The sequence below is a fragment of the Symphalangus syndactylus genome, chromosome 11, assembly GCF_028878055.3.
Source record: "Symphalangus syndactylus isolate Jambi chromosome 11, NHGRI_mSymSyn1-v2.1_pri, whole genome shotgun sequence".
In the NCBI taxonomy this organism is placed as follows: Eukaryota; Metazoa; Chordata; class Mammalia; order Primates; family Hylobatidae; genus Symphalangus; species Symphalangus syndactylus.
Window position 1 is genome coordinate 118,721,032 of NC_072433.2, and position 24,520 is coordinate 118,745,551.

Genomic DNA, 24,520 nt, shown 5'->3' on the forward strand with positions numbered 1-24,520 from the left:
CTCAGCATTTGCTTCTCTGGGAATGATTTTATTTCTCCTTCGCTTATGAAGCTTAATTTGGCTGGGTATGAAATTCTGGGTTGAAAATTCTTTTCTTTAAGAATGTTGAATATTGGCCCCCCACTCTCTTCTGGCTTTAGAGTTTCTGCAGAGAGATCCACTGTTAGTCTGATGGGCTTCCCTTTGTGTATAACCCAATGTTTCTCTCCAGCTGCCCTTAACATGTTTTCCTTCATTTCAACCTTGGTGCATCTGACAATTACGTGTCCTGGGGTTGCTCTTCTCGAGCAGTATCTTTGTTGTGTTCTCTGTATTTCCTGAATTTTAATGTTAGTCTGTCTTGCTAGGTTGGGAAAGTTCTCCCGGATAATATCCTTAAGAGTGTTTTCCAACTTGTTTCCATTCTCCCTGTCACTTTTAGGTACACCAATCAAACATAGGTTTGGTCTTTTCACATAGTCCCATATTTCTTGGAGGCTTTGTTCCTTTTCATTCTTTTTCCTCTAATTTTGTCTTCACGCTTTATTTCATTAAGTTGATCTTCAATCTCTGATATCCTTTCTTCTGCTTGATTGATTCAGCTATTGATGCTTGTGTATGCTTCATGAAGTTCTCATGCTGTGTTTTTCAGCTCCATCAGGTCATTCATGTTCTTCTTTAAATTGGTTATTCCAGTTAGCAATTCATCTAACCTTTTTTCCAGGTTCTTAGCTTCCTTGCATTGGGTTAGCACATGCTCCTTTAGCTCACGGGAGTTTGTTATTACCTATCTTCTGAAGCCTACTTCTGTCAACTTGTCAAACTCATCCTCCATCCAGTACTGTTCCCTTGCTGGCAAGGTGTTGTGATCCTTTGGAGGAGGAGAGGCATTCCGGTGTTTGGAATTTTCAGCCTTTTATGCTCGTTTTTCCTCATCTTCGTGGATTTATCTATCTTTGGTCTTTGATGCTGGTGACCTTTGGATGGGGTTTTCATGTGAATGTCTTTTTTGTTGATGTTGATGCTATTCCTTTCTGTTTGTTAGTTTTCCTTCTACCAGTCAGGCCCCTGTGATGCAGGGCTGCTGGTGTTGCTGGTGTTCCACTCCAGACCATGTTTGCCTGAGTATCACCAGTGGAGTCTGCAGAACAGCAAAGATTCCTGCCTGTCCCTTCCTCTGGAAGCTTCATTCCAGAGGAGCACCTGCCAGATGCCAGCTGGAGCTCTCCTGTATGTGATATCTGTTGACCCCTGCTGGGAGGTATCTCCCAGTGAGGAGTCATAGGGGTCAGGGACCCACTTAAGGAGGTAGTCTGTCCCTTACCAGAGCTTGAATGCTGTGCTGGGAGATCCACTGTTCTCTTCAGAGCCAACAGGCAGGAACATTTAAGTCTGCTGAGGCTGTGACTACAGCCACCCCCTCCTCCAGGTGCTCTGTCCCAGGGAGATGGGAGTTTTATCTATAAGCCCCTGACTGGGGATGCTGCCTTTCTTGCAGAGATGCCCTGCCCAGAGAGGAGGAACCTAGAGAGGCAGTCTGGCTACAGCAGCTTTGCTGAGCTGCAGTGAGCTCTGCCCAGTTCTAACTTCCCAGCAGTTTGTTTACACTCGGTTGGAAATGGAGAAATCACCTGCCTTCTGTGCTGATCTCCTTGGGAGCTACAGACCGGAGCTGTTCCTATTTGGCCATCTTGTCAGCCACCCTATATACATATTTTTTTTTTTGAGACAAGGCCTCACTCTGTCACCCAGGCTGGGTTGCTATGGCATGATCATAACTCACCACATCCTAGAACTTCTGGGCTAAAGCAATCCTCCCACCTCAGCCTCCTGAGTAGCTGGGACTACAGGCTCACATCACCACACACAGCTAATTTTTATTTTATTTTTTGTTTTTTTGTTGTTGTTGTTATTGGTTTTTTTTTTTTTTTTTTTTGAGACAGAGTTTTGCTCTTGTTGCCCAGGCTGTAGTGCAATGGCGCAATCTTGGCTCACTGCAACATCCGCCTGCCGGGTTCAAGCGATTCTCCTGCCCCAGCCTCCTGAGTAGCTGGGATTACAGGCATGTGCCACCATGCCTAATTTTACATTTTTAGTAGAGATGGGGTTTCTCCATGTTGGTCAGGCTGCTCTCGAACTCCCGACCTCAGGTGATCCGCCCGCCTCGGCCTCCCAAAATGCTGGGGTTACAGGCATGAGCCACCATGCCCGGCCCACGTGGCTAATTTTTTAAAAATCACAAAACTTTCAAAGTTGTGCAAAATGATGTAAGTCATGATGGTGTTGTATGGCACAGGACTATTATGGATTTGTTAAGGTGTCATGCTTAAAGGGGAGATGGAATAGAAGAAGGCAGGGGGAACTGTGCAGTAAATCCAACTGGAGTTTAGTAATTTCAGACTCTTTTCACATAGCTTGTCCCATTGATTAGGCATAAAGATCAATTTCCATCAAAACACAACAATCTCATTACGAGTAATTAAAAAGCCAAGATTCTATTTTGATACTGTGTAAATATAAAATACGTGTGATTAATGCAAACTTGGATGACACAAATAAATTTACATCAGATGACACTTGCTGATCATGAGACCAAATACTGATCTTATATAAAATGTAATACATTTAGGGAGAAGTTCCTATGTATTATACTTACTAATATGTTTAATTCCATATTTTACAAGAAGTCACATTACTTTTGAAAAATAAAACTATGTATTATGTATACTTCCAATCATACTTGAATTTCATACAACTGAAAATGTATTAGTATATTTATCTTCATATTTTAATAATAAAAAAGTATGTAAAATAAGAAATTATTCTGATAACCCAATAAATCTGAATTGAGAAATATAAGGAGAAAATACTCGTGCAACCTATGCCTATATCTCTCTACTTCTCCTATTCTAAGATTTATCAAAGTTCATAAACATACTTATTTATCTGTCTCTCCAGCTTCAATGCAAGCTCTAGGAAGATAAGGACTAATTGCTATTATATTTCCACAGTCCACTGGATGATGTTCAAAAATATTTACAAATGAATGAATAAATAAATGACATCAATGATCTTACCTGGTACTTAAGACACTGGTCTTTTATATCAGAAGATGAAGTCACAGAACTATCTAAAGAGGAAGAACTGTCTCCTCCAGGTTTCAGTTGGCAGCATTTCCCAAAGACTTTAACTTGAGCATCACTGCAGAGTTTCTGAAATACAGATAATATTTCCACTCATATTTTAACAGATTTTTTACCATATACAAATTTCATCAAAGTATAAAAACCTTTGGAAAATTCAAGAATGAAATAACTCAAAATAATAAAACATTAATATGGCTATTTGAATTTTGCTATATTTTCTCCACTACTATTTTCTATTCTTTGTCTCATAACTATATTAAAATTTGTGGGGTTTGTATTTCTGGCCAACATTATTATATCCTGAGAATTTTCTAGATTACCATGGCCTATATGATGTTCATTGATATTGATGTAATAATATATTGCAGTAGTTTTCAAATTATTTGATCTCAAAACCCCTTTATGGGCTGGGCTTGGTGGCTCACACCTGTAATTCCAGCACTTTGGGAGGCTGAGGCAGGCGGATCACTTGAGACCAGGAGTTCAAGACCAGCCCAACAGGGAGAAACCGTGTCTCTACTAAAAAGACAAAAATAAGCTCGGCATGGTGGCACATGCCTGTAATCCCAGCTACTTGGGAGGCTGAGGCACAGGAGTCTTTTGAACCTGGGAAGCGAAGGTTGCAGTGAGCTGAGATCGCACCACTGCAGTCCAGCATGGGTGACAGAGACTCTGTTTCAAAAAAAAAACAACAAAAAAAAACAAAACAAAAAGCAAACGAACAAAAGAACCCTTAATGTTCTTATAAGTTATTGAGGATCCCAAGAGTCTTTTGTGTACATGGGTTATATTAATATTTTCCCATATTAGAAATTAAAACTGAGACCATGTAAAAAAACACTTATTCATTCATTTAAATATAACAATAAACCCAAGTTAATGTAAGTAACATTGTTATAAAAAATAACCTATTTTTCTGAGGAGAAATTCAGGGATGAAAGGAGAAATGCAAATGAGACTTTTAGATTTAACTATACATAAATACATATGTTTAATCTTTCAAAATGAGAATACAGTCATGTAATAAATAAAATTTTAATGAGAGAATGAACTTAGGACCAGATGATTGTGCAGTCTGGTGTGGAAGAAAAATGTATTTCTTTGTTTTTATTCCTCTTTCTTTTTCCTCCCCAACAGCTTCTCTACATCTTTCACTGCTCACAACTACCAAAGTTACAATCCACCAACATCTGTGATATTCCTAAAAGTAGTCCAGTGCTTTAGCACAGTTACCAGTATATCCATTCTTCCATTTAACAAACCTCAGGTAGGTTTTTAGAACAAATAATCTGACTAAAGTCACATTTACTGAAGACAGATTGTTTTCTAGTTACGAACATCACCAAAGGCGTTGCTAAAAATTACATGGAGTAGTCTCCAGTTATCTCTAACCAAAAATTTAAAGTAAAAAGAATAGAAGCTTTAGAACTGGATATGAGTTCAACATGAGGTCCTTGCCCATGCCTATGTTCTGAATGGTACTGCATAAGTTTTCTTCTAGGGTTTTTATGGTTTTAGGTCTAACATTTAAGTCTTTAATCCATCTTGAATTAATTTTTGTATAAGGTGTAAGGAAGGGATCCAGTTGCAGCTTTCTACGTATGGCTAGCCAGTTTTCCCAGCACCACTTGTTATATAAGGAATCTTTTCCCCATTGCTTCTTTTTGTCAGATTTGTCAAAGATCAGATAGTTGTAGATGTGTGGTGTTATTTCTGATGGCTCTGTTCTGTTCCATTGGTCTATATCTCTGTTTTGGTACTAGTACCATGCTGTTTTGGTTACTGTAGCCTTGTAGTATAGTTTGAAATCAGGTAGCCTGATGCCTCCAGCTTTGTTCTTTTGGCTTAGGATGGACTTGGCAATGTGGGCTCTTTTTTGGTTCCATATGAACTTTAAAGTAGTTTTTTCCAATTCTGTGAAGAAAGTCATTGGTAGCTTGATGGGGATGGCACTGAATCTATAAATTACCTCGGGCAGTATGGCCATTTTCACGATATTGATTCCTCCTATCCATGAGCATGGAAGGTTCTTCCATTTGTTTGTGTCCTCTTTTATTTCGTTGAGCAGTGGTTTGTAGTTCTCCTTGAAGAGGTCCTTCACGTCCCTTGTAAGTTGGATTCCTGGGTATTTTATTCTCTTTGAAGCAACTGTGAATGGGAGTTCATTCATGATTTGGCTCTCTGTTTGTCTGTTATTGGTGTATAAGAATTCTTGTGATTTTTGCACATTGATTTTGTATCCTGAGACTTTGATGAAGTTGCCTATCAGCTGAAGGAGGTTTTGTGCTGAGACAATGGGGTTTTCTAGATATACAATCATGTCATCTGCAAACAGGGACAATTTAACTTCCTCTTTTCCTAATTGAATACCCTTTATTTCTTTCTCCTGCCTGATTGCCCTGGCCAGGACTTCCAACACTATGTTGAATAGGAGTGGTGAGAGAGGGCATCCCTGTCTTGTGCCAGTATTCAAAGGGAATGCTTCCAGTTTTTGCCCATTCACTATGATATTGGCTGTGGGTCTGTCATAGATAGCTCTTATTATTTTGAGATACGTCCCATCAATACCTAATTTATTGAGAGTTTTTAGCATGAAGGGCTGTTGAAGTTTGTCGAAGGCCTTTTCTGCATCTATTGAGATAATCATGTGGTTTTTGTCTTTGGTTCTGTTTATATGCTGGATTACTTTTATTGATTTGCATATGTCGAACCAGCCTTGCATCCCAGGGATGAAGCCCACTTGATCATGGTGGATAAGCTTTTTGATGTGCTGCTGGATTCGGTTTGCCAGTATTTTATTGAGGATTTTTGCATCGATGTTCATCAAGGATATTGGTCTAAAATTCTCTTTTTTTGTTGTGTCTCTGCCAGGCTTTGGTATCAGGATGATGCTGGCCTCATAAAATGAGTTAGGGAGGATTCCCTCTTTTTCTATTGATTGGAATAGTTTCAGAAGGAATGGTACCAGATCCTCCTTGTACCTCTGGTAGAATTCGGCTGTGAATCAGTCTGGTCCTGGACTTTTTTTGGTTGGTAAGCTATTAATTATTGCCTCAATTTCAGAGCCTGTTACTGGTCTATTCAGAGATTCAACTTCTTCCTGGTTTAGTCTTGGGAGGGTGTATGTGTTGAGGAATTTATCCATTTCTTCTAGATTTTCTAGTTTATTTGCGTAGAGGTGTTTATAGTATTCTCTGATGGTAGTCTGTATTACTGTGGGATCGGTGGTGATATCCCCTTTATCATTTTTTATTACGTCTATTTGATTCTTCTCTCTTTTCTTCTTTATTATTCTTGCTAGCAGTCCATCAATTTTGTTGATCTTTTCCAAAAACCAGCTCCTGGATTCATTGATTTTTTGAAGGGTTTTTTGTGTCTCTATCTCCTTCAGTTCTGCTCTGATCTTAGTTATTTCTTGCCTTCTGCTGGCTTTTGAATGTGTTTGCTCTTGCTTCTCTAGTTCTTTTAATCATGTCTAAATCACCAAAAGCAATGGCAACAAAAGCCAAAATTGACAAATGGAATCTAATTAAACTAAGGAGCTTCTGCACAGCAAAAGAAATGACCATCAGAGTGAACAGGCAACCTACAGAATGGGAGAACATTTTTGCAATCTACTCATCTGACAAAGGGCTAATATCCAGAATCTACAATGAACTCAAACAAATTTACAAGAAATAAACAAACAACCCCATCAAAAAGTGGGCGAAGGATATGAACAGACACTTCTCAAAAGAAGACATTTATGCAGCCAAAAGACACAAGAAAAAATGCTCATCATCACTGGCCATCAGAGAAATGCAAATCAAAACCACAATGAGATACTATCTCACACCAGTTAGAATGGCCATCATTAAAAAGTCAGGAAACAACAGATGCTGGAGAGGATGTGGAGAAATAGGAATGCTTTTACACTGTTGGTAGGACTGTAAACTAGTTCAACCATTGTGGAAATCAGTGTGGCGACTCCTCAGGGATCTAGAACTAGAGATACCATTTGACCCAGCTATCCCATTACTGGATATATGCCCAAAGAAATATAAATCATGCTGCTATAAAGACACATGCACAGGTATGTTTATTGCAGCACTACTCACAATAGCAAAGACTTGGAACCAACCCAAATGTCCAATAATGATAGAGTGGATTAAGAAAATGTGGCACACATATACCATGGAATACTATGCAGCTATAAAAAAGGATGAGTTCATGTCCTTTGTAGGGACATGGATGAAGCTGGAAACCATCATTCTCAGCAAACTATCACAAGGACAAAAAACCAAACACCACATGTAGGAATTGAACAATGAGAATCACTTGGACACAGGAAGGGGAACATCACACACCAGGGCCTGTTGTGGGGTGGGGGGAGGGGGGAGGGATAGCATTAGGAGATATACCTAATGTAAATGACAAGTTAATGGGTGTAGCACATCAGCATGGCACATGTATACATATGTAACAAACCTGCACATTGTGCACATGTACCCTAGAACTTAAAGTATAATAAAATATATATATATATAAATAAAAGAACTAGATATGAGTTCAAAACCTGGATCCTTGAGCAAGTTAATTGACCTCTTTAAATCTTAATTTGTTATTTGTTTAATGGGAAGAAAAACCCTACCTAACAACACTTAAGGGAATGTGTGTGTGTGTGTGTGTGTGTGTGTGTATTTTATATACACACATATATAATACATATTATATATAATAGTTATAATATCCTAGCTATCTCCACAGAGCTGGGACTACAGGCGTATGGCACCACATCCAGCTAATTTTACTTTTTGTAGAGATGAGGTCTCATTATGTTGCCCAGGCTGGTGTCAAACTCCTGGGCTAAAGTGTCCTCCCACCTTGGCCTCCCAAAGTAATCCTTGGCTGGGATTACAGGTGTGAGCCACTGCATTCAACCTAGTTATAACTGTTCTTAGAAAACAGTTAAAATGAGGGGCTAACATAACTGAAGTCAGGGACTTCACTAGATATTTCCATGTATGTTTCAACACTTGATAAAAATATGGGTATTTTTACTATTGGCATCCTTTGCCACATCTTAATAACCTTATTACTTATGGATCATCAACAAAATGCCAGGTCTTAATGTACATTTTCTCTAATACTAAGCATGGTAGATATTATTAATGCTATTTTACAGATGAGAAACGTGAAGCTCAAACAGGTTAAATAACTTCACCAAGGTTACAAGAGCTAGTAAATCTGTTAGCTACTTATAGGCAAAATCCAGTTGGCTTGACTTATCCACTATCACAATCCACCATTTCATCAGTCAACAGAAGTATTTAAGTAGTACGCGTTCTAAGCCAGAGGGTGGCTGCAGACCAGTACCAGTCCATAGCCTGCTAGGAACCAGACCACACGGCAGGAGGTGAGCAGTGGCCAGGTGGGCAGTGGGCAAGTGACCATTACCGCCTGCACTCCACCTCCTGTCACATCAGCCTCAGCATTAGATCCTCATAGGAGTTTGAATCCTATTGTGAACTGTGCATGCGAGAGATCTCTAAAGAGATACAACAAATAAATGCAATGCAAGATTCTTAGATGGATCCTTTTGTTCTGTAGGATGTTATTTTGACAACTTGCCAAGTTTTAATGGGATCCCAGGATTATCAATGATTTCCTGAATTTTTGCTGTATTGTGGTTATGTAGAAGAATGTTCATGTTTTTAGGAAATACAAATTGAAGTATTCAAAGTTGATGGGATATCAAGTAGGTAGTTTACTCTCATTCGGTTCAGAAAAGCAAAAGTTCTTTGTATTGAACTTGCAACTTATTTGTGATTGTTTCAAAAAGTTAATAAAAATTATAACCTAGTTATAGAAAGTCTGCTGTATTTTTCAGTAACGTTTATAACTTTTTTTGCATAATTTGAAGGTATTTGTTTTTGTGCGCTAGATATAAAGTACGGCATCACTTCTCTGAGATAACTAAGTAAAATAATAAGAAATTGAACCCTTTTTCCTACAATTCCTGCTTATAGAAGTCCTGTGCTTACATGAGGGATTGTTGTTGACTGCGCCTTGTCCCCTCATTACAGGACCATCTGCCACTGTACTTGTTGATGTTTGGTTTCAGAAAAGCCACGACTTCAAGATGGGAAGGAGTAGAGAAACAACAGCTGAGGAGCTGATGAGAGAACAGTATGCGTGTGTATGTGCATTCTTTTGTACACACTTTTAGGCATGTTTTTATGCTTTAGTCCTGGAACTGAAGTATGTCCCTTTTCTTCCTCTAGCAAACTGCCTTGTTTCAGAGATTGGACATACACGGTTACCTCAGCCTGGAATGTCTTTCCAGCTCTCCCAAGTACTTCCTCTTTCACCTTAAGTCTTACGCATTTTTCCCCCCATGGTCTAAGCTTAAAATATCACTTTCTTGATCTCCCTAGACTAAATGAAGTCCTTTCATTGCAATTCACTTAAACTTTGTCATCCTTTAGCCTCTTCATCTATAAATTGGAATAATAATGGTAGTACTCTTCTGTTTTACCCATATTTACTCTTTACATTTAAAGGCAGTAAGTGCTAACGTGAGTTAGCTGCTGCTATCATTATTACTTTTATTAGACATACCTGAAATACACATTTCATTAAACATATTTGTGTAATTATCTGTTAAATGCCTCTTTCTCCTGTTAGATTGTTAGTTCCATGAGGAAAAGGACTATGTCTTTTTTTATTCACCTGTATTCTCTAGTGCTTAACAGCGGTTGCCAATCTTTTTGGCACCAGGCACCAGTTTCGTGCAAGACAATTTTTCCGCAGATTGGGGCAGGGTAGTGGGGGTATGGTTTCAGGATGAAACTGTTCCACCTCAGATCAGCAGGCATTAGTTTTTGTCATTAGAAAAGGAAAGACCTGAAATCTCAGTAGAGGTTTTTTTTGCTGTTTAAGAGATGAGTTCTCACCATATTGCCCAGGCTGGCCTCAAATTCCTGAGCTCAAGCGATCCTCCCACCTCAGCCTCCTGAGTAGCTGAGACTACAGGCATGTGTCACCACGCCCAGCTTCAGTATAGTTTTGATTTTCATTTTCTTAATTATGGATAAGGGAGAGGATCTTATAAATGTATGATTTTATTAAACATGTCAAAGCAATTTGTATATCAATGCTCTGCTTTTGTCCTTCACTCAATTATCTACTGAGTGGTTCTTGACTTCTAAGAACTCTTTATATTAACACTTGGCATTTTAAATTGCCAAAGTGTTTTCTCAGGTTGCCATTTGTCTTTTGGTGTTGTTTTCTGTTTATCATGCAAGTTTAAAAAAATGGCTGTCAAATTTGTCAATCTTTTACTTTATGGCTTCTGAATTTTAACTCATAGCTAGAAATATCTTTGCTTGAGACAGAGTCTCACTCTGTTGCCCAGGCTGGAGTGCACTGGCATGACTGCAATCTTGGCTCACTGTAGCTGCCGCCTCCTGGGATCAAGCAATTCTCGTGTCTCAGCCTCCCTAGTAGATGAAACTACAGGCGTGTGTCACCACATCTGGCTAATTTTTGTACTTTTTTTTTAGTAGAGACGGGGTTTCACCATGTTGGCCAGGCTGGTCTTGAACTCCTGACCTCATGTGATCCACCCTCCTCAGCCTTTCAGCCTCCTAAAATGTGGGATTACAGGCATAAGCCACTGCATCTAGCCTTTTTTTTTTTTTTTTGGCCGGTGGGGAGAGGGTCTTGCTTCGTCACTTAGGCTAGAGTGCAGTGGCGTGATCCTGGCTCATTGCAACCTCCACTTCCTGGGCTCAAGTGATTCTTCCGCCTCAGTCTCCCAGTAGCTGGGACTACAGACACTCAGCACAACACCCAGCTAATTTTTATGTTTTCCGTAGAGACGGGGTCTTCCTATGTTGGCCAGACTGGTCTCAAACACCTGGCCTCAAGTGATTCACCCATCTTGGCCTCCCAAAGTGCTGGGTTTACAGGCGTGAGCCACTGCACCCAGCCTAGAAATACCTTTTCCACTCCACAGATATGTAGGAACTCCCTTATTTTTTCTTTTGTAATGTTATAGCTTTATATTTTTATATTTAAATGTTTGATATACTTGGTTTCATCCTGATGTACACTGTAAGATATGAATCCAAATTAAGGCTGGGCACGGTGACTCATGCTTGAGCCCAAGAGTTTGAGACCAGCCTGGATAAAACAGCAAGACCCCATCTCTAAAATAATAATAATAGTAAGTAGTAACAGTATGAGTCTAAATTAATCTTTCTTCCACATAGCTATCTAATTGTCTCAACACCATTTAAGATTGGTGCCTTAATCATATACCAAAATTCCTGCATGTATTTGGATGTATTTCTGATCCTCTATTTTGTTCCATTAGTCTATTGCCTATTTATGTGTCAATAACACACTGTTTGGCTGGGCACAGTGGCTCACACCTGTAATCCCAGCACTTTGGGAGGCCGAGGTGGGTGGATCACGAGGTCAGGAGATCAAGACCACCCTGGCTAACACAGTGAAACCCCGTCTCTAGTAAAAATACAAAAAATTAGCCGAGCGTGGTGGCGGGCGCCTGTAGTCCCAGCTATTCGGAAGGCTGAGGCAGGAGAATGGCATGAACCTGGGAGGCGGAGCCTGCAGTGAGCCGAGATTGCGCCGCTGCACTCCAGCCTGGATGACAGAGGAGACTCCGTCTCAAAAAAAACACTGTTTTAGATACTGAGACTGTGCAGTATATTTTCAAATGTGATAGGACTGGCTCATCCTCACTGCCCTTCTTTTTCAGAGTTTTCCAACCACTCATTGTTAATTTTTTTCCGTTTGAACTTTAGAATCCACTATTTAGTTCCAGACACTACCCCCACCCCAAACACACAAAAATAAGGATAACATTGTTTCTGTGATAACATTATTTTACAAAGCACTTTGGACAACTTTATAACACTGACTACTGCCACAGAACGTTTTGCCTTTCCATTTGTTAAGGTACATTTTTACATCCCTTAAGAAGACTTTTAAAGTTCTAAACTTACAGATTTTGTTAAGTTTATGCATAGGCAACTTTGTTATTTTAATTTCTATTTTAAATGAATGTTTCACTTTTCTGTGTTCAAACTGGAAGCTATTTGCATATATTGAGCTTACTGATTTCTGTATATTAACTTAAATACAATTATCTAACCAAATCTTATGTGCAAATTTGATATCATAAGTAAGACTCAACTATTCAATTAGCACTGTATGATGCTTCAGAGTGTTTCTCATATCTTAAAATCTGTAATCATCTTTCCAAAGTTATCTGAATTTACTGATGTACAACTTTATCCTTGTTTACGTCAGTGAACGCTGATACACGTGAATGGTCATATAACTTAACTGGGAACTCATGAAATGGCACTGCACTGTTGCTGACATAAAAACAACGTCTAGGATAAGGATAATAGTGTGATAAAATCACAATGGATCCATTTGGCTATGTTAATGTTCATACTGAAACCACATCTCAATTTTTTTTTCTACCATGGGAAGGTTCTTCTGTCAGAAGTGTTGACCCAGAGCAACTCCCTCTTGAATAGGGGCTGGTTAAAATAAGGCTCAGACTGACTGGGTTGCATTCCCAGATGGTTAAAGCATTCTAAGTCACAGGAGGAGATAGGAGGTTGGCACAAGACATAGGTCATAAAAGAAAAAGGCTGCAGTAAAGAAGCTGGCTAAAATGCACCAAAACCAAGATGGCGACGAGAGTGACCTCTGGTCATCCTCACTACTACACTCCCACCAGCTCCATGACAGTTTACAAATGCCATTGGCAACGTCAATAAATTACAGTATATGGTGTAAAAAATGGGAGGCACGAATAATCCACCCCTTGTTTAGCATACAATCAAGAAATAACCATAAAAACCCACAACCAGCAAGCCTCGAGGCTGGTCTGCCTATGGAGCTGCCATTCTTTATTCCTTTACTTTCTTAATAAACTTGCTTTCACTTTACGGATTCGCCCTGAATTCTTTCTTGCTCAAGATCCAAGAACCCTCTCTTGGGGTCTGGATCTGGACCCCTTTCTGGTAACACTTCTTTAAGATCACTACACGTATTCACTTTAATTGGGTTTTATAGTTCAACAGTTATTTTTCATAAAATATAACAGATCTGAAAGAATGAGTTCTGAGAAAGCTATACACTGATTAACAATTTTATTTCAACTAATATAAGATGCTATTTGAGCATGCAAAGTACTTTGGTTTCTGAAACATAATCAAAGCATTTATGTAGTTCACTTTGTATAGAATTTAAAACGTAATAAAATACATAGCTTCCTAATTTTCTCCCAAAACCCATTAAATATACTCTACATACACAATGTTTGCTTTGCATGGAAATACAAAAATGATCTGCTTATGTTAGTAAACTGCTGTTATATTCTTCATTGACAATTCTTTGGTTCAACCAAACGCAGAAATGGATCAATATTCCACTGTGAAATATTGCCTTCTCTCACACTCCAGATAAAAGGTACTCAAAGTGAATTATATCATCTATAATCTTTACAAGGAAAACTGCCATGTGTCTTACACATTTAAAAGGACTTCAATAAGTATTTTTACAATGACTATTTTTTAATGCTGAAATAGCTTCAAAGTAAACAATCAACAGGATTTTGATTTAATTAAATACACTCAAACATATTGGGTGAGCCCAAATATTACTATCTTCTACTCCTACTTGGCAATTTGCAAATGACATTTTTCAAAAATTCTGATTCAGGCTGATAACAAACTGTCCCAAGTAGCCTGAAGAGGGAGGACTGCTTGATCCCAGGAATTCAAGTCCAGCCTGGGCAACATAGCAGGACGGACGGATGCTGTTTCCAAATGAGAAAATGTTTTAATTTCTTTTTTGATAAAGGGAACAGAGTAAAACAATTTTGCAAGCCTCACATTCTAAAGCTTGACTTTCTGTTTATAACTCATGGTGACATTATGTTCTAATTTTTTTAAAAAAAATGTTTTCAATTAAAGTTTTAGTAAATAGGCTGGGCAAAGTGGTTCATGCTGGTAATCCCAGCACTTTATGAGGCCAAAGGGGGCGGATCGCTTGAGCCCAGAAGTTCGAGACCAGTCTGGCCAACATGGCGAAAGCCCATTTCTACTAAAAATATAAAAATTACCCAGGCATGGTGGTGCACACCTGTAATCCCAGCTACTCGCAAGGCTGAGGCACGAGAATTGCTTGAGCCTGGGAGGCAGAGGTTTCAGTGAGCTGAGATTGTGCCACTGCACTCCAGCCTGGGCGAGACAGCGAGACCCTGTCTCAAGAAAACGAACAAACAACAACAAAAAACCCTGTCTCAAAAAAGAAAAAGCTTTGGTATACTGAATGGTCAAAATAATATTTATAGTCCTTATTCTCCCTTGTAAATTGTTTTAAACTAAGAAAAGTGTTTTAAAACTAAGAGAGAACATGAGAAGTTACTTCAACATTTACCATAGCAAAATAGAATATTGTACAAATACAGCAAAGCTGAATAATTTACTTTCACCCAGCAAACTGCTAATGCTTAAACATAATGTCATTATTATGTATGATCCCAAATTATAATATAGAAAGTTAAAAAAAATTTACAGCACAATATCCTTCTTTCCGTATATAGAACCCAGGACAAACAATGAGTATTTCAGTATGTACAGTAGTGTTCAAAAGGAAGACATAAAATCTTCAGGAGAGTATTTACAGGATTTTGAAAATAAACTTCCTAACAGTAATTACAATTGATCAAAATATGTCCTGAGTACTTACCACATGTAAGGCAATGTGCAGTATAGGAAATAAAGGTCAGTAACAGGACGATTTTTTACTTTAAGATTTTTTTTCCCAGTCTAGTAACAAATACACATACAAATACAGCTATGATACAGAAGGCTAAGAATATGAGCAAAGAACTATGAGAATTCTTATGGAGGAGAAAATAAATCTACCTGGAGAAAATCCGAAAGGATTCATAAAGTTGTGATAAACCCTGAAGGAGGACGAATGTTCAATTAAGGGAGATAGAATATAGGAAAAAGGCATAATAAAATAAATGAGACTGGAAGTAGTCAACAATGTTTGATTTCTAGACACTGATGAGTTTCTAGAAAAGTTTTATAATAAAAAGAGGTTTATAGGCAAATTTCAGAAAGTTGAGTAATAACTGGATAGTTTGAGAGGAGAGTCAATATATTACTACTGAGACACCAAGAGGCAGAGAAGACCAACGAGAGACCAACAGACAGAGAGACTGAGAAGAGACACTCTAGAGAGCCTGAGTGATAGAGAGACAAAGGGAAAATGAGAGACACCAACGGACACCAAAAAAGATGACTGAGAGAGACAAAGAGGCCAGGGATGGGAAAAGAGAGAGAAGGACACTGTTATGGACTGAATGCTTGTGTCTCCTCAAAATTCATATGTCGTCCTAACCCACTATACGATATTAGGAGGTGAGGACTTTGGGAGGTGATTAGGTCATAAGAATGAAGTCCTCATGAATAGGGTTGGTGTCCTTATAAAAAGGACTGTGAAGAGTTCTCTTGCCTTCTTTCCACCATGTAAGGGTAGAGTGAGAAGTCAGCAGTCTGCAACCCAGAAGAGAGCCCTCACAAAAAACCCAAATATGCTGGGAGAAACAAAAGTTTCTTGTTTAAGGCACCCAGTCTACAGTATTTTGTTATAGTAGCCTGAACTAGACAAACACAAACCTGAAGGAAAAAGTAAAGAATAATTGTTTTAGAGGCTTTGTGAATGTTTCCAAGCAAAGAGAAAAGCTGAGGGAAGAAGGAATACATCAGCAGGAGAGAAATTAATGAGACTAATGAAGCATCATCCCAGAAAAGGTATGCAGGGAGAGTTCAAAAAACAGCATGAGCAGATTCTTACAGGGCTGTTCAACATAAAAAAGAAAAGCTGAACAAACACATAATGAATAGCATTAATCAAAATTAAGAGTAAAGGAGAGGTCATATGTTGAAATTCAATAGGATACTATCAAATACAAAAAAAAAAACTTCAATAAATATTTACTGAAAAAGTAATCAAAAATAATCAAGAGATAATTAAAAAAAAATCAGCCTCAGCCAAGCTCTGCTGAGCTATTGTTGTTAGCAGCCTAAACACAAAGAAGACATGCTTATCACATTTGTAGTTGGCCTTGGATTTCAACTGTCTGCTCGACCATCTCCAATTCTATGGCTCTTAAGCATCAAACCACTCCCTCAGCTATTCAAACCAAAATGTTAGATTCACCAAACATTTCCTTCTTCCTCAGCCCCAACATCCAGTCATTTCCTTCTCCCTCAGCCCCAATTATCCAGTTTGATAATACTGGAATTATCAAAATATTCAACATTGAAAGTCAACTAAATCAATAGTGATGCTCACCGATACTGATATGTCCTCATTCTTTCTCTTAACACTGGAGTCAAACAAAACATTTCTCCCTCGTCTTTCACAGTCTTGATATACAATCAGTCGAATCTGGCTTGGATCAAACTCTGGTAAAGACCAACTTGAAAGAAAAGTAAAGATCCATTAGAGTTACATTAATAAATATTCCATATACATTGGAAATAAACCTATATAATAAAGCCCAAAATTATCTTATTGTTAAATAATATATAGATCTTTATATAAAATACCACCAGTTCATGGTTGAAAACTTTAAAGTAAAAATAAAGGCAAAACAAAATTATTTTTATTTAAAAATAATAGTGGTAACTATCAGTACATGTAAAATATAGTTATCTCATATGATTTTTGAAAGCATTAACTTAATAAATATACATAAGTATATTTAACATAATGAAAATATGCACTGATTTCATGTCATGGACCAAGATGACATAATAAAGTTAACCCATATTTTTAAGTAGTTTTGTTACTATTTCTCCAGTATGGAAATGTGAAAAATGAAATGGTTTTCAGTTTAAATAATAGCAAAGGACTTACAAGACAAGAAACAAGCAAAAGAAAAAAAAGTGGAGAGCAATCAAGTACAGTGAAAATTCTTGGTATGAATACAAACTGGAGCAACTCCTGGGTGTGGTGGCTGGTATGAATACAAACTGGAGCAACTCCTGGGTGTGGTGGCTCACACCTGTAATCCCAGGACTTTGGGAGTCCAAGGTAGGAGGATCACTTGAGCCCAGGAGTTCAAGAGCAACCTGGACAACATAATGAGACCCTGTCTCTACAAAAAGTTAAAAAAATTAGCCGGGCATGGCAGCATGCATCTGTAGTCCTAGCTACTTAGGAGGTTGCAGTGGGAGGATCGCTCGAGCCTGGAAGGTCAGGGCTATAGCAAGCTGTGATCGTGCCTCTGTACTCCACCCTGGGTGACAGAACGAGACCCTGTCTCAAAAAATAAAAACAAAAAATAAATAAATTGGCACAATCTCTTTAGAAAACAGTTTTTTAAAAAATTTATATATATATATATAAATTTAGTGTGTGTATATATATGTGAGTGTATATATACACATACACATACACTAAAACAAATCCCAGTAAAAATGAAGTTGATCCAGGCAATTCCACTCCAGAAAAATTTATCACCATGAATGAATTTCAGCTATAGGCAAAAATGGAGACACCAAAAGCAAAAGAAGTCAGAGAATGACTCACACACACACAGATAGCTACTGTATTTTTCCACTTTAAAATATAGAGGTTAAAAATGTGCAACGTTTGTCTAGGGGTTCATACTTAGTTTTCAAAATATAAAGAAAACAATGTAAGTAATGACCTCCACAGTTTGGAGAGTAATTACTTCTAGGAGTAAGGTGAAGGAAAAAGTGTAACCAGAAAAGGGACATAACAAGTGAACTAGCGCGATGACTATGTTCCCTGTTTTGACCAGATAGTGCTGACATGGATCTTTACTTTACCATATGTATTTAAACAGCACATCACATTTGTTTTATGTACTTTTATATATCCATTACATTCCACAATTTAAAAGATTAATGGGGTGGGTGAGGTAGAGAAGAAGGAAAAGAGAAAACAAACCGAATGACAAATATCTGGTAAACTGAACACAATACAAATGACAGGACAGCTGCTAAGAAATGGGAGAACTGACATGCCAGGAGCTGTTTCTCATTAGTTACAACGGGCTATTTATTTTTTATAATTTAAACTTTTAAATTCAGGGGGTACATGTGCAAGTTACATGCATATATCTCATGATGCTGAGGTGTGGGGTACAACTGATGCTGTCACCCAGAGTGTGAGCATAGAACCCAACTATTAAGTTTTTCAACTCTTGCCCCTCTCCCTCCTGCCTTGCTCTACTAGTCCTCAGTGTCTATTATTGCCATCCTTATGTCCATGAATATCCAGTGTTTAGCTCCCACTTATAACTGAGAACATGAGGTATTTAATTTTGTGTTCCTGCATTAATTCACTCAAGATAATGGCCTCCAGCTGCCTCCATGTTGCTGCAAAGGACAGGATTTCATTTTTTTTATGGCTGCGTAGTATTCCATAGTACATACATACCACGTTTTCTCTATCCAATTCACCGCTGATGGGCCCCTAGGTTGATTCCATGTCTTTGCTATTGTGAACAATGCTGCAATGAACATACAACTGCATGTGTCTTTTTGGCAGATTTGTTTTCTTTTGGATATATACCCAGTAATGAGATCGCTGAGTCAAATGGTAGTTCTCTTTCAAAGTTCTTTCACAAATCTTCAAACTGCTTTCCACAGTGGCTAAACTACTTTACATTCCCATCAATGGTGTGTAAGCATTCCCTTTTCTCCACAGCCTCACCAGCATCTGTTATTTTTTGACTTTTTAATAATAGCCAATCTGATTGATGTGAGATGGTGTCTCATTGTAGTTTTGATTTGTCTTTCTCTGATGATTAGTGATGATGAGCATTTTTTCACGTTTGTTGATTGCTTGGATGTCTTCTTTTGAGAAGTGTCTGTTCATATCTTTTGCCCACTTTTTATTGGGGTTGTTTTTTGCTTGTTAAATTGTTTAAATTCCTTATAGATTCTGTATATTAGACTTTTGTCAGATGTACAATTTGTGAATATTTTCTGCCATTGTGTGGGTTGTCCACCAGGCATAATTCTTCACTTCCTTAAGAGAGGCTTAACCCTAACTCTGTCAACGTATGTGAAACTACGTATAACTGGCAACATAAAACATCTTCATCCCAAAGTCTTGACAGAAAATATAATTTTGATTTTCTTCTGTCTAATCTTTAGCAAATGTCTGTGTGCTAGTAAATGATAAAGACCTACCTAGACATCCAGGCTAAACCACAGACTCCTCCTTAAACCACAATGACTTGCATCACACTCAACTGTTTCTACTAAATTGTGCTTTCATACTATGCAAAGGAAACTGTAAAAGAACAGACTGACAAAGGATGAAAATATGGAAAGGGGTCTCATGGAAACCAATGAAAAAGAACATTTTAGAAAAGAAAAAGAAATACCACGGCAGTCACTAAAAAGTATCTGCTAGAGAAGCAAAAGTCATTGGTGACCATAGCAAGGACAGTTCTAAGGAATAAAGAGTACAGAGGTCAAATGCCAGGGGACTGAAGAGTGAATAGGAGCAGAGAAAACAGACAACTGGTAAGAAAAAAAGAGAAAGAAAATGAATCCTCAAGTACAGTGAGACTGACAGATATTCTGCTATTAAAAAAATGACACATCTGAACGTGTTTACATATATGCTGATGACAGAATCTGAGGCGGAGGAGAAATACAAGGCCTCTGAGGAAGTAGAGCACAGGATATAGAGCACAAGTGAAAGCATTAGCTCAAAGAAAATAACTCTCACACTAGGATGGAAAGAAAGGAGATAAAGACATACATGGGTGCAGAAAGATTTGTAGATATGAAGGTAAATTGCAGAGGGAATCCATATCTAAGAGATCCATTTTCTTTGTCAAGCAGGTGAAGGCAAGTAAGGGAAAGGTGGTAAGATGTGGGGATAGTAGAGAGTAAAAAAGAGAATAGAGGTTGTTGGGAAATAAAATACATTCATACACCATGTAACATTTTGGTCAACAACAAACTGTATATATGATGGTGGTCTCATAAGATTATAATGCAGTTCAAAAACTTCTATTGCCTAGTAACACTGTAGCTGTCATCACATGGTAGCACAAAGTATTACTCACATGTCTGTGGTGATGCTCATGTAAACAAACCTACTGCACTGTCAGTCATATGAAGGTATTATAGATACAATTATGTAAAATACGCAATACTTGATAATAAAACACTATGTTGGCTGGGTGCAGTGGCTCACGCCTGTAATCCCAGCACTTTGGGAGGCCGAGGTGGGCAGATCACAAGGTCAGGGGATTGAGACCATCCTGGCTAACATGGTGAAGCTCCGTCTCTACTAAAAGTACAAAAAAAAAATTAGCCAGGCATGGTGGCATGCACCTGTAGTCCCAGCTACTCCGGAGGCTGAGGCAGGAGAATCGCTTCAACCCAGGAAGCAGAAGTTGCAGTGAGCCGAGATTGCACCACTGCACTCCAGCCTGGGCGACAGAGTGAGACTCCGTCTCAAAAAAAAAGAGACTATGTTACTGGTTTATGAATTTACTATACTTTTATCATTATTTTAAAGTGTATCCCTCCTTATAAAAAAATTTACTGTAAAACAGCCTCAGGCAGATCCTTCAGGAGGTATTCCAGAAAAAGGCATTATTAGCATAAGAGATGACAGTTCCATGTGTGTTATTGCCCCTAAAGACCTTACAGTGGGACAAGATGTGGAGATGGAAGATAGTGATACTGATAATCCTGACTCTATGTAGGCCTATGTTAATGGTGTCTTTGTGTCTCAGTTTTTAACAAAAAGGTTAAAAAAATTTAACTGAAAAAAGCTTATAGAAAAAGGACATAAAGAAAACATGTTTGTACAGCTGTACAATGTGTTTGTGTCTTAAGCAAAGTGTTACTACACAACAGTTCAAAAGATTTTAAAATTAAAAAGTTAATAAGGAAAAAAGTTACAATAAGCTAAGGTTAATTTTACTATAGAAGAAAAACATTTTTAATAAATTTAATGTAGCCTAAGTATACAGTGCTTATTTATAAAATCTACAGTAGTGTACAACAATGTCCTAGGCTTTCACAGTCACTGACTACTCACTCACTGACTCACCCAGTAACTTCCAGTCTCGCATGATCCATTCACAGTAAGTGCCCTATATACGTGTACCACTTTTTATCTTTTTTTTTTATCTTTTTTTTTTTGAGATGCAGTCTCAGTCTGTCGCCCAGGCTGGAGTGCAGTGGTGCGATTTCAGCTCACTGCAACCTCCACTTCCTGGGTTCAAGTGATTCTCCTGCCTCAGCCTCCCCAGTTGCTGGGTTTACAGGCGTGTGCCATCATGCCTGGCTAATTTTTGTATTTTTAGTAGACAAGTGGTTCCACCATGTCGGCCAGGCTGGTCTCAAACTCCTGACCTCAGGTAATCCGCCCGCCTCAGCCTCCCAAAGTGCTGGGATTACAGGTGTGAGCCACTGCACCCGGCCTACTTTTTATCTTTTATACCTTATTTTTGCTGTACCTTTTCTGTTTGGATATGTTTAGATACACAAATACTTACCATCGTGTTACAACTCCCTACAGTGTGCAGCACAGCAATATGTTGTACAGGTTTGTAGCCCAAGAGCAATAGGCTATTATCATACAGCCTAGGTGTGTAGTATACTATACCATCTAGGTGTGTGTAAGCACACTGTGATGTTTGCATAACAAAAAAATTGCCTAAAAATGCATTCCTCAGAACAGAGCCCCATCATTCCCTGGTGCATGAGTGTATGTTGAATAGAAAACGTAAGATTTCCAGGCAATGCTGTACATCTACATAACGTTGAAGACTATGAACTAGGACTATGCACTGGCTGTAAACTACAGTTAGGTGATTTTCTCCAGTAGGACCTCATGTGCTTGGATTTGGATTAGACCATGCCAAGGTAAGGGTTTTGACAGGTATATGGAACAAAAGAAAAGGAAGGCTATGGAAATGGAGTAGAAGACTGACAAGAATACAGCTGAAATGATCTAAGCTAGTTAGGGAACGTAGTGATGGGACAAGGATAACAGAAGAAAATGGAGGCAGTACGGTCAAAGTGCTGAAAAAAACGCAAAGAAGGAGAGTGGGAGGCAGAGAGGACAAGGAATAGGAGGCTATAATCACAGTGTAGGATCCTAGAGTTTAAGATATTAGAGGTAGAATAGTTCATTTATTCATTAAATACAGATATGTACCTACTATGTGCCAAGCAGTGGTTAGGGCAAGATAAGAAAGAACCTGCTCTGGAAGAAAGACACAGCAGTAGCTAAGCAAAGACATAAATTAACTTGATAATTTCAGGTAAGTCAACAGACTATGATAGAAGGTGGTAGTGAGAGAATGGTTTGTGTTGGGGGGAGATATATTCTTTCTTTCTTTTTTTTTTTTTTAGACAGAGTCTCTCTCTGTGTCTCAGGCTGGGGTGCAGTAGCATGATCTCGGCTCACTGTAACTTCTGCCTCCTGAGCTTGAGAGATTCTTGTGCCCCAGCCTCCCAATTAGCTGAGATTACAGCTATGTGCCACCACGCCCAGCTAATTTTTGTACTTTTAGTAGAGACAGGTTTTGCCATGTTGGCCAGGCTGGTCTCAAACTCCTGGCCTCAAGTAATCTGCTGGGATTACAGGCAGCACAAGCTACCACACCTGGCCAATATATTCATTTTTTAAAAGGTGCCTAATACGGACAAAATTTTCTGGAGAAAATGAAAAGCTCGGCTTCACTGGATATGTGGTCTTCTAACAGACCTTATATAAGCAGTGATGCCATTTCATTTAGCCAAACTCCTTTGGTCTCCCAGACACCCAAAGAATAAAATCCAAGTTCCTTTGCTTAGATGTAAACCTCTTCATGGGCTGGCCCAGATCTGCCTTTCCAGACTCTTTTCATGTTACCCATAATTATCATCATACTGATCTTCTCAAAGGTGCCAAGATATATCAATTCCGTGCCTTTGTACAAGCCATGTCTCCTACCTGAAATAGTCTCACTCTCTCTGGCAAACTCTTATTTATTCTTAAAGATCTAGCTCTAAATGTCACCTATTCTAAAAAGTTCTTATTCATTCCTCCAAACAGAGTTAGCTACTGACTTTTGGGATTACACTTTACCTTAGATTATAAATCTAACAGTATCTTCATCAGATTGTCCTGTAATTTATCTGTTCACATGCCTGTTTCTTCCACTAGAAAAAGAAGCTCCCTGAGGGAAGATCTTATTCATCTTTGAATCCCCAGTCCCAAGCTTGGTAAATGAGTAAAACTACATATCCCTAAGTAAATGTAATATCATAGGCACTAAATATTTCAGGAGTGAATGGATTCCACAATCGGAAAAAAGAAGAAGAAAGAAGAAAGAAGAAAGAAGAAGAAGAAGAAGAAGAAGAAGAAGAAGAAGAAGAAGAAGAAGAAGAAGAAGAAGAAGAAGAGGAAGAGGAAGAGGAAGAGGAAGAAGAAGAAGAAGAAGAAGAAGAAGAAGAAGAAGAAGAGGAGGACGAAGAAGAAGAAGAAAAAACAAATGTGCTTTCTTTAAAAAGTTAAAAGGCATGTCCATCAACTCATGAATAAACAAAATGTGGTATGTCAATACAATGGAGTATTTGGCCATAAAAAGAATGCATACTACGTGGATGAACCTTGAAAACATTAGGTTAAGGAGAAAAAGCCAAACACAAAAAGGCTACGTATGATGATTTCATTTATATGACTTGTCCACAATAGGCAAATCCATAATGATTGCAATGTGTACGGGGTTTCTTTCTGGGGAGATGAAATATTCTGGAATTAGACGGTGGTGATGGTCGCCAAAAAACTTTGTAAATACACCACAAACAAAAACAACAAAACAACAACCAAATGAACCTAAAACACTGAATCACGCACTTTAGAAGAGTAAATTTTATAGAATGTGAAGTATATTTCACCAATAATAAAAAAGGCTTTATTACCAAACTTATTTGTGAATTTACATTCTTTTTTTCTTTTTTTTTTTTTTTTGAGACGGAGTCTCGCTCTGTCACCCAGGCTGGAGTGCAGTGGCATGATCTCGGCTCACTGCAAGCTCCACCTCCCGGGTTCGCGCCATTCTCCTGCCTCAGCCTTCCTAGTAGCTGGGACTACAGGTACCCGCCACCATGCCCAGCTAATTTTTTGTATTTTTAGTAGAGATGGGGTTTCACCATGTTAGCCAGGATGGTCTTGATCTCCTGACCTTGTGATCCGCCTGCCTCAGCCTCCCAAAGTGCTGGGATTACAGGCGTGAGCCACCGCGCCCAGCCATGAATTTGTATTCTTTGTTAATTTAAAATAGGACTTTA

General features: G+C 38.5%; 1 protein-coding gene across 6 annotated transcripts in view; it reads right to left on the reverse strand.

Moving 5' to 3' along the window:
* Positions 1-24,520, reverse strand: part of FNIP1 (folliculin interacting protein 1) — a 156,425-nt gene that overhangs the window by 87,495 nt on the left and 44,410 nt on the right. For 4 of the 6 annotated variants that reach the window (XM_055299348.2, XM_055299346.1, XM_063612394.1 and 1 more), the window contains exons 2-3: positions 16,524-16,650; positions 3,057-3,191 (exon numbers count right to left, since the gene is read on the reverse strand). In XM_055299348.2, coding sequence (XP_055155323.1) covers positions 3,057-3,191; positions 16,524-16,650 — 262 coding nt within the window. The remainder of the gene's footprint in view (positions 1-3,056; positions 3,192-16,523; positions 16,651-24,520) is intronic. The other 2 variants (XM_055299349.1, XM_063612393.1) reach the window with 1 other exon arrangement.